Here is a 15,329-nt window from a genome sequence, read left to right on the forward strand (position 1 = left end):
GTTTAAAAGATTTATTAGCCTTAGTACTAAGGGAGACACTCCTTACCAGCTCACAGCAGGAACACCAGAAGATGTCTGAGCTAAATCTCTAAAACATAGCATTTTAACCTGAACAAAGAACTGGCCCATCTTCCTTCTGTCATCTTTCCGTAACCTTGAATATGGACTTGTTTTTCTCTATCTTCTGCAGGTGTCCTCCTTCGAATGGGTTTCGGCTTCTGCTTAGCTGACTTCCCCAGACATGTTATCTTTGTGCTTGGTACAGGCAGTCATGTACGCAATAAACTCCCATGACCTCGCCAGTTCAGAGTTACAATCATCTCTATGTTAATACAATTTATTTCAATTATAGATACATTAATACATAATTTTACCTGGTAAGGAGCGTCTATTATAATAGTTTCACTTCACAAAGTTAACCCACTTGTGCTCTCATCAGAAAAACTGATGCATGCATCTGTTTATAGATGGATAAATTTGTAATAAATTTGGGGAACGCATCCTGATGGCTCGATAGCACTTACTTTTACGTAAATAAAAATGTGTTGAAATAGTGTGTTGTGGAGACAAAATATTACCTAAATGAAACTCAATCTTAAAAAAAAAAACCTCTCCTCATGACGGACCGGAAAATGCACAAAGAAACCAGGAGAAACACCATATAGAAAATCATATAGAAAAATCATGAATTGATCATTAAAGTCTACCATCTAAAAATCATTTTGTTCATTTTTCATTGTCATATAAAAAATCACAGATTAATCACTCTTCATTTTCATTCTTAACACAGCATTATTATACATTACAACTACGGTGTGGCTAAGTTGGCTGATGGCCTCACGGGGCGACCAATGACAGCTCCATCCCTTCTTCTCCATTCACCCCATGTTCGCCACCATCTGATAAGCCAGTGGCTTCTCACCACCTCCCTTCTCGATTGTGGAGGTGATACAGCGCACCATCAAAGATCTCCAACAGGGCACACAGCAGCAGCCACAGGTAATCAGCACACCTAGGAAAGTAGCGATAGAAACAAAAAGAGACATTGCCAGGCCCTTTCATTTCCCGAAGATGTCAGTGAACCAGCTGTCCCAGGGGCTGTCCAGCCCCGAGTGTTCATGCATGGTTTTGCTGAGAGTCCTAAGTCCCTCCAGCGCCTTGGTCACGGACCTGTCCAGTACTGTATTGTTGGGAATGAAAGTACAACACATATCTCCAAACATAGCGCACACTCCCCCCTTTTCAGCTAGGACCATGTCTAAGGCCATTCTATTTTGTACTTCCGTTAGAGAGGTTGGTGCCAATTGCTCTGAGAGTCCTTTAATTGCATCTCTAGTTAGGTTGGTGAGTCTCAGAACGTTGTAATGGACATAGTTGATTCTGTCTACATTTTTATTAGGAGTTACTGGGAAAAGTGCAGCCCAGATAGGAAAACTTTTAAATCCTGCGGCCACTTGGTCAGCTAATTAATACTCATTTGGGACACCCCTGGGGACCCCTATGGCGTCGATGTAAGTGGGTGAATTAGCAGATAAATCAAATAAATCAGTGCCTTGTTTTTTAAGAATGTGGCGTCTTCTACGTTACGTTACTGTGATTGTGGATCCTGGCTCAGTAGAACGCTTGAGAACGTTGCCTAAGAGCATCAGTGGGGCCCTGAGTCTAACCATGGCACACACTCCTACTACCTGATTAGTAATGCGTAACAGGAATCTTCTGTTCCCACAATAGTAAAACAACCCATTTCTTGCCCAGCTGCCAATCATGTTACCAGGAAATGTTTGATTGCACCAATCGGGGTTTATTCGTCCCAGGCTCACCTTGCCTTCTGTGAAATTAAAACATACATAAGAAGCTTTCACTGGGACCGCGGGAATAATTCTAGTGTTGTTGTCTACAGGAGGAAACAGACTGGCCAATGTAGTACAATTGGTGGGGGTTGCTTGTTTAGTTAGATTTACCATACAGTTAAATCACCAAGTGTCCTCTAGAAACAAAGGGGCAGGTTCAGTGTACATAGTGGGTCTACCAGCGGCGCAGGCAATGCAATTTGACATGTGCTGTTCCTGTGCAGTAGCAGCCATCCGATCCAGCCACAGATTGGAGCTGGAATAACCTGTAGCCATGTGTACCAAATCGGTGGGTTCTAATTTAGAATAGTCAAACGTGATGATAGATCCTGTGTTCTTATCCAAAAAACCTGTGTCATTAAAGTTTGCGTGGGAGCTCGTGAGAGAAGCTGTGTTCTGGGTTTCGGGAGGTGAGGGGAGCGGAGCCTTCACGACTACCTTTATCAACCCTTTAGGGTCCGTTCCCGTCACATCCACCCCCATTACTAGATAAAACTCCTCCAACCCACCTCCAGACCCATAACATGTGGGTCTAGAGGAGTGAAAGTGTTGACCCTGGGGTCGGTAAGGATTGCCGGTGATGTTAGTTAATGACAAACACAGGGGATTGGACCCGCCTCCAGGTTAATGAGCTCCTTGTTGGAGGGCTACCTGTGTCTTCAATTGATAGTCCCCACGGGAGGAGGGGGTCGCGCTCCATCCGTCGGGACGAGTTGTCCAATAAATGGTTCCCCAGCCTGGCTGATAGGTGGACACGTCTACCTGGGTGGGAGGAATAACTCCCAACCAGACATCATACCCCCTCCACCCCAAAGTATTGCGTCCACAGTTAATAACTTGACACAAATCAAACTGGAACGTGGTAGAAGACCCGTTCGCATAGTCCAGGATTATCCCCCCATACTCATTAACACAACGATCAGTGGGTTTGTGATTTCTCCTGTGTCGGTGTAGGTCGGTGCAATTTGGACCTCCTGGAATGATACAAAAATGTTCTAGCAGAAAAATAATACCACATACAATCCCTGATATCAGTCCCAGGACCGCGGTGGTCCGCCAGGGATGTTTTTGCCAGATCATGTGGTGACTTTTTTTTTTTTTACTATACTGTGTGTGTGTGCGTCACCAGCTCACGTCCTGGTTCTTCTGCCGGTGCGCACTGGGACCAGTGGTACCAGTTCTCGCCTTTTCCTCGGAGGCGAACAGCGTGGGATGTTCTCTCCACCACCTGGTGTGGTCCTGTAAATCTAGGTTCCGACCACTTTCTTTTGATGACCTTTAGCCACACCCACTGGACCTCAGGAGCCGTGGGGGCAGACTCCTTGTCCTGAGCCTCCCCCTGGATCCTGGTGAGCTCTCTCCTTACAGTCTGCAACTGATAAAAATAGTCTTTTTGTGTCAGCTGTTGCAGATCACCTGTGAGATCCGGAGGCCGGCGCTGTGGTCCAGGAAAACACTGTCCGGTGGTCAGTTCAAACGGGGTGTATCCTGTGGTAGAGTTCACAGAACACCTGATTGACATTAAAGCCAGAGGCAATGCATCAACCCATGACAATTTATTCTGTGCACAGATTTTAGCCAATTTGTTTTTCAGGTTCTGATTCATTCGTTCCACCTTCCCCTGAGACTGAGGATGGTAGACAGTACCAAACCTATGTTTGAGGCCAAGACTGGCCTCCACTGTCTGCAGGTCCCGGTTTTTAAAGTGGGTTCCGTTGTCTGTCCGGATCTTTTCAGGGAACCCGTGCCTGGGAATGTAATGGTTGATTAAGCATTTTACAACGGTTTTGCTGTCTTCTCTAGCAGCCGGCCAGGCCTCTGGCCAGCCTGTGAAAGCATCAACACACACCAACAAATACCTCTTTCCTTTAACAGAAGTCACCATGTCTGTGTAGTCCAATATGATTTCTCTCCCTGGACACGTCATTAAAGGAAACTTTCCCTGTGGTGGGGTCAGAGTCTTTTTTAGGTTAAACTGTCCACACACATTGCAAGTCTTTACAAAATGTCTCACCATGTCTGACATGAAAGGGTGCCACCATTCCTTTAGATTTTCAAGCATCTGTCTTACGCCCACGTGTCCTGGTCCATGGGCCTCCTGGAACAGCTCCTGTTTTCTGCCTGGGGAAAGCACAATCCTACCATCTGGCCCTCTCCAACAACCATCCCTCTCAGTTGCCCCCCTTAGTCTCCACATATTTTTCTCCTCTGGTGCTGCCCCCTTTTGAAGTTCAATAATCTTTTCTAGTGTGAGTTTGTCTTTTATCTCTTCCTCAGCTGTGACTGTCATCATGAGCGGAGAGTATCCTACTGCTGTTTTAGCTGCGCTGTCTGCTGCTTGGTTACCTTGAGCGATGTAGGAGTCACTGCTGTCATGTCCTTTACATTTTATTACTGCCACCCGTCGGGGTAGCAGGAGAGCTTCAGCCAGCTCTCTCATGTCTGTCTCATGTTTGATTGCTTTACCTCCTGATGTCAAAAACCCTGCTCTCAACCACTGGCAGAGCTCCACGTGGACAGCTCCCACAGTGTAGGCTGAGTCAGTGTAAATATTCACTTCCTGTCCTGCTGCTAATTTTAGTGCTTCTACCACTGCTCTTACTTCTGCTCTCTGTGCTGACGGAGCCCCGTCCAGCTGTGCTGCCTTAAGCACCCTTTGTCCTGTCTCTGTTTGCTCCACTACTGCATACCCTGCCTTCAGACCCTCAGTCGGATGTCTATAACAACAACCATCTGTGAACAGTTGTCTTACCTGCATCCCCTGGAGTGGGCCTGCTTCCAAATCTGGTCTTACTTTCTCCAGTTTTACCACCAGCTCTTCACATTGATGAGGTTCGCCTTCTGAAACACAGTCTGCCATGTTTATACCTTCATGTGTGAATGTGATGTTGGGAGCCTCCAGGATTTTGGAGAGTCTGTGTTGTCTCAGAGCAGTCATTGTGAAACACTGAGAGTTCACATAAGCCACTACACTGTGTGTTGTTAGCACTTGTAGTGCATGTCCCATGACTATGTGTGCTGTCCTTTGAATAAGTTTAGCGATTCCGGCTGCGTGTTGTGTGCATGGAGGATGTCTTTTCTCCATATTGTCTAGCATAATGGATAGATACTGTAGTATCTTCCTCTCTCCCCCTTTTCTCTGGAACAAAACCCCATTTACTGCTAGTTTTGTTACAGAGACATCCAAGAAGAAGGGCAGGCTGTAGTCAGGCAGGGTCAGCTCTGCTGCTGACGCCATCTGTTGTTTTAGCTGAATGAAAACTTCCTCAGCTTCCTGAGTCCACACAAGGGGACTGTTCAGGTTTCTCATACCCTGCTCTTTAACGAGGTTGCGTAAAGGTTGTGTCAAATCAGTGTATGCTGGCAAATACCCTCAACTGTACCCTGTAAGGCCCAGGAATGAGAGCATGTCTTTTACTCGTAGTGGTTTTGGGTGTGCCAGGATGGTCTGTTTGTGTGCGGTGGACATACCAGTAGTTCCTGCGGAAATTACACGACCCAGGAAAGAGACCTGTTTTTGGGCAATTTGCAATTTGCTTCTACTGACTATAAAGCCAGCACTGTGCAGGTGTTGGAGAACCAAGCGTGTTGCCTCTACACAGAGGTCAGCAGTGGGAGCGGCTAACAGCAAGTTGTCCACATACTGGATCAGTGTGGTATTGCCAGGGAGGGGACACGTCTGCAAAACATCTTTGAGTACCTGATTGAAAATGCCTGGAGAGAGAGAAAATCCCTGAGGCAGCCTCGTATATCTCCATTGTTGTTTTTTATAGGTAAAAGAAAAGAAATCACGGCAGCTCTCAGCAAGCGGGAGACAAAAGAAAGCATTTGCCAAGTCAATACAGGTGTACCACTGTTGTGAGGGATCCAGAGCTGAAATTGCCACATAGGGGTTTGGCACTGGCACTGGTGGAGTCCTTAGGATCGCGTTAATTGCTTGCAGGTCATTAGCCATCCTATATTTTCCAGTGCCTTTCTTTTCCACTGGCAAAATAGGTGTGTTCCAGTCGGAAGTTGAGGGTTCTAACACCCCCGCCTGTTTTAACCCTTCAATCATGTCAGCTATCCCCTCCTCTGCTTGAGGCTTGTGAGGATATTGGGGGACCCAAATAGGTGTATCTGTGGTTACCTGGAAGGTGATGGGAGTGCAGGAAGTGCATCCCACATCTTTTGGTGACTGGGCCCAGAGAGTGTCTGGAAGGGAGGCCAGCATGTCCACAGCGGTGTGATGATCAGTTCTCTTCCGCCCATGGTGGCGAGTCAGCAGCTCATGTTCCAGAACCACCTGTTCTGAACTGGTAGACTGTATTCTGTAAGTGTCACATGACTGTGAGTAATACAGACCTGATACTGCTGTTAAAACCCAGTCTGCAGCCGCTAGGGAGCGTTTAATCATACCCCCCAGTTCTTTTGCTTGGTGCTCAGGGTGGAGAGAAAGAGAAAGGTGAGGCACAGCTTCATCACTCATTTGATACCAAGCTAATTGTTCAGAAGTTAAACTCACCCCAGCAACTACGCCCTCAGGAGCTACGTAAATGTTTTCAGTTTTAATTTGCCAGTTCTTACCTTCTAACTCGCAGGCAAAGGCCTCGTGGTACTAGTCTGTGTGGTCCCTATCGTAGAAGAGCGTTAGGTGCAGCGGGTCGGGAGGAGAGAAATAGGAGCGCAGACTCAGGATCCAAGGTTTCCAGGCTTGAAACGTTTTTAGCAGTGGGCTAGAGTCTTCTCCCACCAGTCTTCCCCAGTAGATATCTGCATACTCAGGTGTTACAGGTTGCAACAAATACTGTCCATCAGTGAGCAGCTCACCACACAGTAGAGATGAACCATCTGGGAACCTGACCGTCATTCCCTCTGCGCAGCACAGCACGGCTGCCCCCATTTTAATTAACAAGTCTCTTCCCAAAAGATTAACAGGGGTAGATGGTGAACACACAAAGGAATGTTGCAGTTTTTGGGCCCCCAGCTGGAAGGGGAGCGGTATAGTTAAAGGCAGTCTTTGTTCCGTCCCTGAGAACCCCATCAATGAAACAGTTTTTTGTGATACACAATTAGCAGGCATCATGTTAATGGTTGAGTATGTGGCACCTGTGTCCACCAGGAAACCCAGGTGCTGGTCGCCCACCTTTGCGTGCAACATGGGGTCTGCTGTACCCATGTTGCGCTGGTGGTTCTCAGGGGTGTGTCAGTAATTCCCAGGAGCTGGGTACCCCTCCCACTGGGGGTACTAGCTGCCAGCCTGTTGAAGAGGAACCACAGCAGGGTTGTGCGGCATCATACCTGGCTGACCAGTAGGTGGTACCCCTCCCTGTCCTTGTGGGGCTCCACACTGTTTTGCCCAGTGTCCATGTTGTCCACAGTTGTGGCAGACATCACCTCGCTGTTCTGTCTGACCATACGCCCCTCATCCTCTGCATCCTTGCCCCATGCCCTGTCATCCTTGCCCAGCCGCACGCCAACCTCCACCACGAGCGAGACCAGCAGACCTGTTATAATAGGGAGGATAAAAAGCGTAGGGAGGGGGAAAGGGAGGGTTGTATGGAAAATACCCTCCAGGATATTGGTTAGTAAAGTTTTGACCAGCAGGGGTCGCCTGAGGCAGGGGAGTCACAGGTGTTGGTTGAGATGAGCCTGTCGGGGGCACAGCGGCCACCATAACATGCTCAGGCTTATCTTTTTTCCTAAAAATTTTTTGCTTTGCTTCTTGCAGTTGCAATTTAAGCAACTGATTCTCTAGTTCTCTAGTTAACATGATGTCGAGCGGGCAATGATTCTCAATGTCTGTAGTACCGGCTGAGGCTTCTACGTCTTTGGCAACCATAGGGGTCACACACCTCCCCAGAATTGCTCTAAAATCCCCCAGTGCCAGTGACATTCCCCTCGTGAGACCCTCTAATTCTGACAGCCACAGACTCCCTCCTCCAGAGATACTGGGGAGCTTATCGACCAGTGCATCTCTGTCACCCACCGCGAAGGGAACATATTTATCACGGCCGGTCCCTGATCTCAAAAGTGGCATTATACTGTGAGCCCCTCCTGAAGTTCCAGGGGTCGGGCGACGTCTCAAAGTCATGTGATGTCTACGCCCGTTCTCCTCTGACTGGCGCTGTTCCATTTCCTGCTCCACCAATCTGTCATACTCCTCATCAATCTCTTCTTCAGTAATGAACCTGTCTCTGTCCTCCCTTCTCTCCTCCTCTTTTTCCTCTTCTGTCCATATCCCCTTAGCCTTGATAGAGACTCAGACCTCTGACTTTTCTTTATCTTCTAACCTGTCCTTCTCTCTCTCGCTCCTCTCTCCACTCTTGTAGCTGCATTCTATTCTGTATGAGACTCTGCTAAATGTTCTTTAACAAACTATGAGTTGGTCCTAACGCGTCTGATTGATTATCGGAATAATCACTGTGTACTTCAAAGTCGGGGCGGTGAACTGGCTCTGTCCCGCATATGTCTTTGGATGTGCTAAATGGGTTATTTTTAGACAACGGCACATTCTCCACCACTAGGGTGCCCTCACTTATGTTTAACACAGGATAGAGTCATGAAGCAGGGCTCAAGCCCTGCCCCGGATACGGAGGAGGGGCACATTTCAGTGTCTGTGTGGAAGAGCTGGTGGTAACATCCGGTTCTGTCTGTACTAACGTGTGCCTAATGCCCTGCCAGGAGACCAACATCTTCTCACACTTCCTCAACTCTTTCTCAGCCACTTCTCTATCTTTCTTACACTGTCTTTTCTTCAACATACTGGCTTCTTGCTCTTTAGACATACTCTCAGTCACTTTCTGCTTTAATAGTTTTAGCTGCTTCAACAGAACTCCTCCCAAAGGTTCACAAGCACTCAACCCTGCTCCCTGTCCTGTCACGGTCTGCTGCAACTGATTCCTAGTCTTTTCTGGCTTCTTTTTGCAATCTTCCTCATGTTCAGTCAGATAAGTTACTAATTTGTCTATCTGTGTCTGTAATGGTGTCTAGGGTCCGGAACCCCAACCAGAGTAATCTAATTCTTTGTCACAGTGACCCTCCATTTAACTGAAAGTCCTACCTCCTATTCAGGGAGGATTTACACATTAATGAATAGTTTACTCGTTAGAAAAAAATCAAAGCTGCGCAGTCTCACACGGCGGTGAGGGTGAAATAGAAGTGAAATAAAAACTCCTCACACAAACCTGACACTCTGCTGTCTTACACATTTCTCAGCATTCACACTTCACAGTAAGTACAGAATAAAAATACACACCCGCGGGTCCATATTCAGAGGTCACTATCACTTGTCTAAAAGGTCTTTAGTGCCTCTCAGGCTACTGTCACCTTTTCAGGGTCTTCAGCACCTCTTAGATTTGGAGACCACTATCACTATCTAGTGTCTCTCAGGCTGCTGTCACCAATTCAGGGTCTTCGGCACCTAGGCCACCATCAACAGAAGTCTCTTTGGTGCCTGTTATCTAGTTGGCTCTTGTTCTATTTGGGGTCAGCCACCTCCCCAGGGAAACTCAAGCTAACCTAGCAATTAATCCTCTCCTGCGTCCAGAAAGAGGTTCGGGGTTGCCAACCCCTGCTGTGGGTCCCAGACCCAATGCCAATCTAGACCAATTTTTTTTTTAACACATCAAAACACTTCTAAAAATTATATAACACTGACCAATAATTTGGTGGCACAGTGGCATAGTGGTTAGAGCTGTTGCCTCCCAGCAAGAAGGTTGCAGGATCGCTTCCCGGCCTGAGGCCTTTCTGGGTGGAGTTTGCATGTTCTCCCTGTGCACATGTGGGTTTACTCCAGTTTCCTCCCACAGACCAAAAACATGCATGTTAGGTTAAATGATGACTCTAAAATTGTTCCTAGGTGAGAGTGTGAATGGTTGTTTGTCCCGTTTGTCTATATGTGGCCCTGCGATGGACTTGCGACCTGGGTGTCCCCTGCCTCTCACACAGTGACTGCTGGGGATAGGCACCAGCTCCCCACGACCCGGAATGGAGAAGCGGGTAAAGAAAATGGATGGATGACCAATAATTTAAACAGGCGTGGAACACAGTACAAGCGTGATGTGGAGGAAAATTCCTCTTACCTTTTAGCCGGCTCACACAAATGAACTGTGTTCGTCCGTCTGCGCTTAAACAGCCATCATCCAATCCTACTCCTGACTTCTGTGCAAAACCATCCTCTGCTACCAAGTTGTTGTGGAGACAAAATATTACCTAAATGAAACTCAAACTTAAAAAAAAAAAAACTCTCCTCACGACGTACTGGACAATGCACAGAGAAACCAGAAGTCAAAAATGGTCAGAAACAGTATCTTCAGTTTAAAAGATTTATTAGCCTTAGTACTAAGGGAGACACTTCTTACCAGCTCACAGCAGGAACACCAGAAGATGTCTGAGCTAAATCACTAAAACATAGCATTTTAACCTGAACAAAGAACTGGCCCATCATCCGAACCCTGTATATGGACTTGTTTTCCTCCATCTTCTGCAGGTGGTTTTCTTCGAGTGGGCTTCGGTTCCTAATTAGCTGACTCCTCCAGACCTCATTATCTTCGTACTTGGTGCAGGCAGTCACGTACATCACAAACTCACATGACCTCACCAGTGGAGAGTTGTACTCATCCTCAGGTTAATAAAATCAATAGAATTACAGAACAGTAATACATGATTCTAAGTGGTAAGGAGTGTCTATATTATAATTTCACTTCACAAATGCTACTCTTACTGGAGTGTATGACTGATTTTTTTCTTTCAGTCTTTTGCAAAATACACCAGCATAAAATAAAGCATACCACTGCTGTGTGCACCCCTCCCTATAAGAGTTGGACAACTTGGCTGTAGTGGTCATGACCCCAAGCTATGGTTGGCATCCTTTAATTTAAATTTTGAAAGGCGCCAACCGTAGGAGGCAGAGATTTCCTCTGTTGCATCAATTTATAGTTACACATAAAAAGTGTTTTTGCTATATTAGCATTTTTGCTCATTAGCTGAGGAAACAAACATCTAATTTTATTCATTCAATTTTAATTTTTCAGTATGTTATACATTATAACTTTGTGAAGGTGGTTGTGATTTTTTTTAATGTCTCTGTTTTAGAATAGCAAAAGACTGACTGGAGAACAGAGGGAAGGGAAAGAGAGAGACTGATAGAACAAAGAGTGAGTGAGAGCAGAGGAAAAAGGCAAGACTAAGAAGAGTTGAAGAGAGTGGAAAGAAATAGAGAGAAAAGAGTACAGCAAAGAGTAAAAAAAGAGCAGAAGAGTGTTGGAAATTAAAAGGCGGAGAGGGAAAAGTGGTAAAGTCATGCAGTGAGTGATGCAGTGTGTGTTGTGTAAACCATAGTGGCTGCATCATTCTAAGGATAATTCTAAAGATAAAAGAATTCACTCTACTTATACATGCACACACCATATTCTTATACATCAACTACATGACTACACACACTTAATGTACTTATTTACACTTATGTAAGTATATGTTCACATTCATTCACACCAGAACAAAAGCACTTTTACTTGCATCCTCAAAGAAGATGATTTATTTTGACGAGGTTTCTGCCCCCATCAAGAGATCCCCGTTTTAATGCTCATGGTACAATTACTATTACTGCTACTTTATTAATTTTACTACTCATAGGAAACAGCAGTGTGTAATTACACTTCATTTATATTGTCGAAATATGAATAAATATGTAAATTGTAATTGTCTTTTTTTATCCCCAAGTTGAAAATGTCCCCAGATTTAATCTCAGAAATCTGGTCACCTTATCTGTGTCAAAAGTGCAGAGTTTAAGCTTTACACCAGTTTTAAAATTGTGTCGAGGAGGCCAAAGAAACCCGGAGTTATGATAAAAAATTCACGACACTTTTTTCCGTGAAAATCTTCATATTGAGGCAGCTGGACAGTTGCCAAGAAAACGCCGCCATCTGCAGCGGTAAACAGAGCAGTGCTACTGCTCAAAAATGACACGACCTAGACAGTTCAAACCTAGACTGAATTATTCTCAACCAATAGTAGAATAATTAAAATCATGTGTGTGATTTGTGAAACCTCAATAAAGGGCGATTTCAGCACTTACATTGAAAATATTGAAGGTTGTGACAAATTAGGTGGAATTGCTCTCAAGTAGAAGTAGTGTCCATCCAAGAAGTTACTTGACTAAAAAGGAACTCAAGTACTGAGTAGAACATGGGATTTATTGTTATTGTTATGATCTCAGATAGATAAATAGTAAAATGTTATGTGCAAGTGTATTTGAAAGTGTACAATGAAGGAAAATGCAAATAAATAACAGAATGTAAAGAAATATACTAAATTGAGACAGAAGAAACAATTTGGCAATATTTTTTTTCTCAAAACATTAAAGTAATACAGAATGTAATGTACATGTATGTTTGATCAGGGTTAAAGTGTAGAATCGTATCAGATTCCTCAAATTTTATATTGTCGTAATCATTAATAAATACTTATGCCACTCAATCCTTTAATGTTAAAATGTAGATGCCTTGAGAAAAGTTTTACCGTCGATCCTAAGCTGCACCTCGTAGGCTTGAACGTGTTCCAAGCCAGCGTGTGTGGATTCCCAACGCCTCCAGTGATTTTGTTTCACGTAAGTGTCTATTTTATCATAATTATTGTGATCTAATGGCTTATATGTATGTAATGAAGTACAGAGTACATGGTTAGTATTTGCTTACATAATTTTTGTTTTTTTCTTCCTTTTTGTATCCTTGCATGTTCTTCTAAAGGGAGTGGCACCAGATGGCGCCACAAGGGGAAACCATGGCCGAGAAGTGAGGTCACTGGCCTCTTCCACAAGTTGGTCGTTCCTGAGCGACGCCCTGATAAGAAGGTGTGTGATATCAAGAAAGATTTTATTTTATTTTTTTTTCCATTGTACATTATTGCCTTCTTTTGTTTTAAAGCTTGTTCTTCTTATCGGAGAGTCACATCTGCGATTGTTTGTTGATGGCATAGTTACGGTGTCGGATGGCAACATCGATTTTGGTGTGATGTGCACTCCGGGCGCCTGTGCATCTAAACTGCGGCAACAAGTGTTACACTCTGTAACAACTTGCCAACCAGACGCTGTGTGTGTTCTGGCACCTTCGAACAATCTGACTGCCAGCATAAATCCAGAAGAAGCGGAACGAGAATTTGAGCAGTACCTTTTGACAGTCTGTAGTCGCTGGCCTAAGGTGAGCCTTGGTGTGTTTTTAGTAGAAGTGTTTCATGTAAATATAAATTTCTAAAGAGGTTTTTATTTTCCCTAGGTTTTTTGTACTGGGATGGTCCCGCGTTTGACGGAATCCAAAGTGAAACAAGAGATGTTTTAGCAAGAATATCATCGTAGGTCGGCAAAGCTAGGTATTAAAATAATTCTCTATACACATTTCTTTGGTATATGTTGTGACAGGTGTAGTTATGTTAAAACTGGTGGAGAGAATGTTTCCATGATTTCTTTAATATTTTGACATTGTATTTTCAGGGATTCCATTTTTTCCTATTGCCAATGACCTCCCCCTGGGCTGTCGTGAGCTGTGGTCCCATAATGGTGTAAGTCCAAATTTATTTTAAGCACAGTAATGTAAAATTTTGTATTGTTCACATAATGCTAATTTCACCTCTGTGATTACTGTTTGTGTTCAGGTCCACCTTAGCAATGATCACGGTATGCCGATCCTTAGTCAACTGATGTGGATTGCTGCCTATCAGTTCCTGGAGAAGTCAGAACCAAAGCCACTGATTCGTCCTCAGTCTGCTCCTACGTATGTACCGAGGATTGTCCCCCATGTGGTTGTGAAGGTTGTGGAACGTCCTCCACCTCCACCCTCTTCAGAGTGGACAACCATGACATCTGGGAGGAAGATAAGAGTCATTTACATCTGCTTCTAGTGGAAGAAAGGTGTTAGATTGTTTAACTGTGAATAATAATTCTAAATATCTTACATGCATTCTACTTTTACAGAGGAACTACTCGGGAGAATCTGACTCATCCTGTCATTCTTCCAAGAAAGGAGTCATTCCTGATAAGGTAAGTGAGGCTTGCAGCCATTTGTAAGAAAGATTTTCCAATGTAATTGGTATCTTAATTATTTGAATTGTTGTCCAACAAACGGATGGCACTCCAGTGGCCTTGAAGGAGTTGAATCCTGTCCGTTTCTCAGCTGACATGTTGGTTGCCATGGAAAAAGTCTCTCTATCGGCTGTAGATGATGTTCACACAGGCAACAAGGTAACTTGCAGCAAAGTGCACATACTCGTAGTCTAACTATTGTCTTTTATACAAATCATAGACCTAAAATGCTGTTTGTATTGTTGTTGTTATAGACGAAGCCTGTGGAACATCCTAAGAAACCAGCTGTCTCAAGGACCAGACGTGTGAGACAGCAGGTTTGTAAAACCATAAAGTGAGTTGACCTTTCAGAACAGCAATTAGGATGTTTTTTTGTAATGTGTTTTTTTATTGTTCTTTATCTTTTAGGTTTCAGCCACACCACTTGTAACTTCTGCCGCTTGTCGGTGTGGAGCTGGTGTCTGCTAAGAAGAATGTGAGTGATGCATATTAAGGTTTATATTATGTTAAATGTGTAACTAATGTAAAATCTAAGTGTTTTATGGAAAACACTTGCTATAATTTATTTTGTTAATTTTTATGTAAGATAAACCTAATAAATGTGATGATTTTTGTCTGTTTCATTTGTTTTGTAGGTCGAGGCAACACCCAAACCGGTGGGTGTCTGTGATGTGCCGCGTTCTCCCCCTCCTCGGGAAACGTCCAGCTGTCTAGGGTGGGTCTGTCCGTTGGAGGTTCCTGCCGGCCAGGAGGTTTGTATAGTGACATTTTTGGCAGTGAATATAAATAAATAAATAAATAAATAAATAAAAAGGTGTCAGCCTCTTTTCTTTTAAACTTGTAATTCTTTTAACATAGTCCAGAAACTGTATGTAATTTAATTGTAGACGTCTGAGGAGATGGGTGATTTCCAGCGCACACAGACATCACCTAGAGGTAAGTCTGCTGACCCCGTTTCTTGCAGGTATTCAGAGAGGCTTCCGCCACCTATAATTACAGGTACACTTTTTCACACTAATCAGTCTGGTTATCATACCTTAATGTCAAGTAGTGTTGTAGCATCTATAAAACACCAAATTTCTCCCATTTGTACCTGGAACTCATCAGATGTAGATGAAGTCATTGCGGAAGATCAGAAATTGGCAAAATATCACACAGGCACAAGTTCAAAGTTGTGTAAGTTTGTTGAGCACCAGAACATTTTTGGTAGAAAGTGGGAAGTATGAACTGGGAACTCAACTTGTGGCACATTTGATTTTGACTTGGAGGAGAAACTGTATGAAATGTTACAGATTTACTTGTTGACAAGTGCAATGTGCATTCTTACTGTCCATGGTGCATGTATTCTGATTATCCACCATGAAGACTACTTTGTAGTTGTGGAACACGCAATTCACAGGGATTGCCGTCAGAAAAGGATACAT

General features: G+C 44.2%; 1 protein-coding gene and 2 long non-coding RNA genes across 3 annotated transcripts; 2 read left to right on the forward strand and 1 right to left on the reverse strand.

Moving 5' to 3' along the window:
* Positions 1-631: 631 nt before the first annotated feature.
* LOC108247184 lies at positions 632-6,134 on the reverse strand. Its single transcript, XM_037979125.1, has one exon. It carries the CDS (start codon positions 5,158-5,160, stop codon positions 2,953-2,955), a length of 2,208 nt encoding a protein of 735 aa, XP_037835053.1. The 5' UTR covers positions 5,161-6,134; the 3' UTR covers positions 632-2,952.
* A 5,865-nt stretch (positions 6,135-11,999) lies between these two features.
* LOC108247187 lies at positions 12,000-13,968 on the forward strand. Its single transcript, XR_005233947.1, has 3 exons — positions 12,000-13,196; positions 13,318-13,385; positions 13,479-13,968. It is a non-coding gene; the product is annotated as an uncharacterized LOC108247187 (long non-coding RNA).
* On the forward strand, positions 13,964-14,679 carry LOC119617612. The gene is made up of 4 exons (XR_005233945.1): positions 13,964-14,064; positions 14,160-14,222; positions 14,314-14,380; positions 14,541-14,679. It is a non-coding gene; the product is annotated as an uncharacterized LOC119617612 (long non-coding RNA).
* The last annotated feature ends 650 nt before the right edge of the window (positions 14,680-15,329 follow it).

Source organism: Kryptolebias marmoratus, linkage group LG13, assembly GCF_001649575.2.
Source record: "Kryptolebias marmoratus isolate JLee-2015 linkage group LG13, ASM164957v2, whole genome shotgun sequence".
In the NCBI taxonomy this organism is placed as follows: Eukaryota; Metazoa; Chordata; class Actinopteri; order Cyprinodontiformes; family Rivulidae; genus Kryptolebias; species Kryptolebias marmoratus.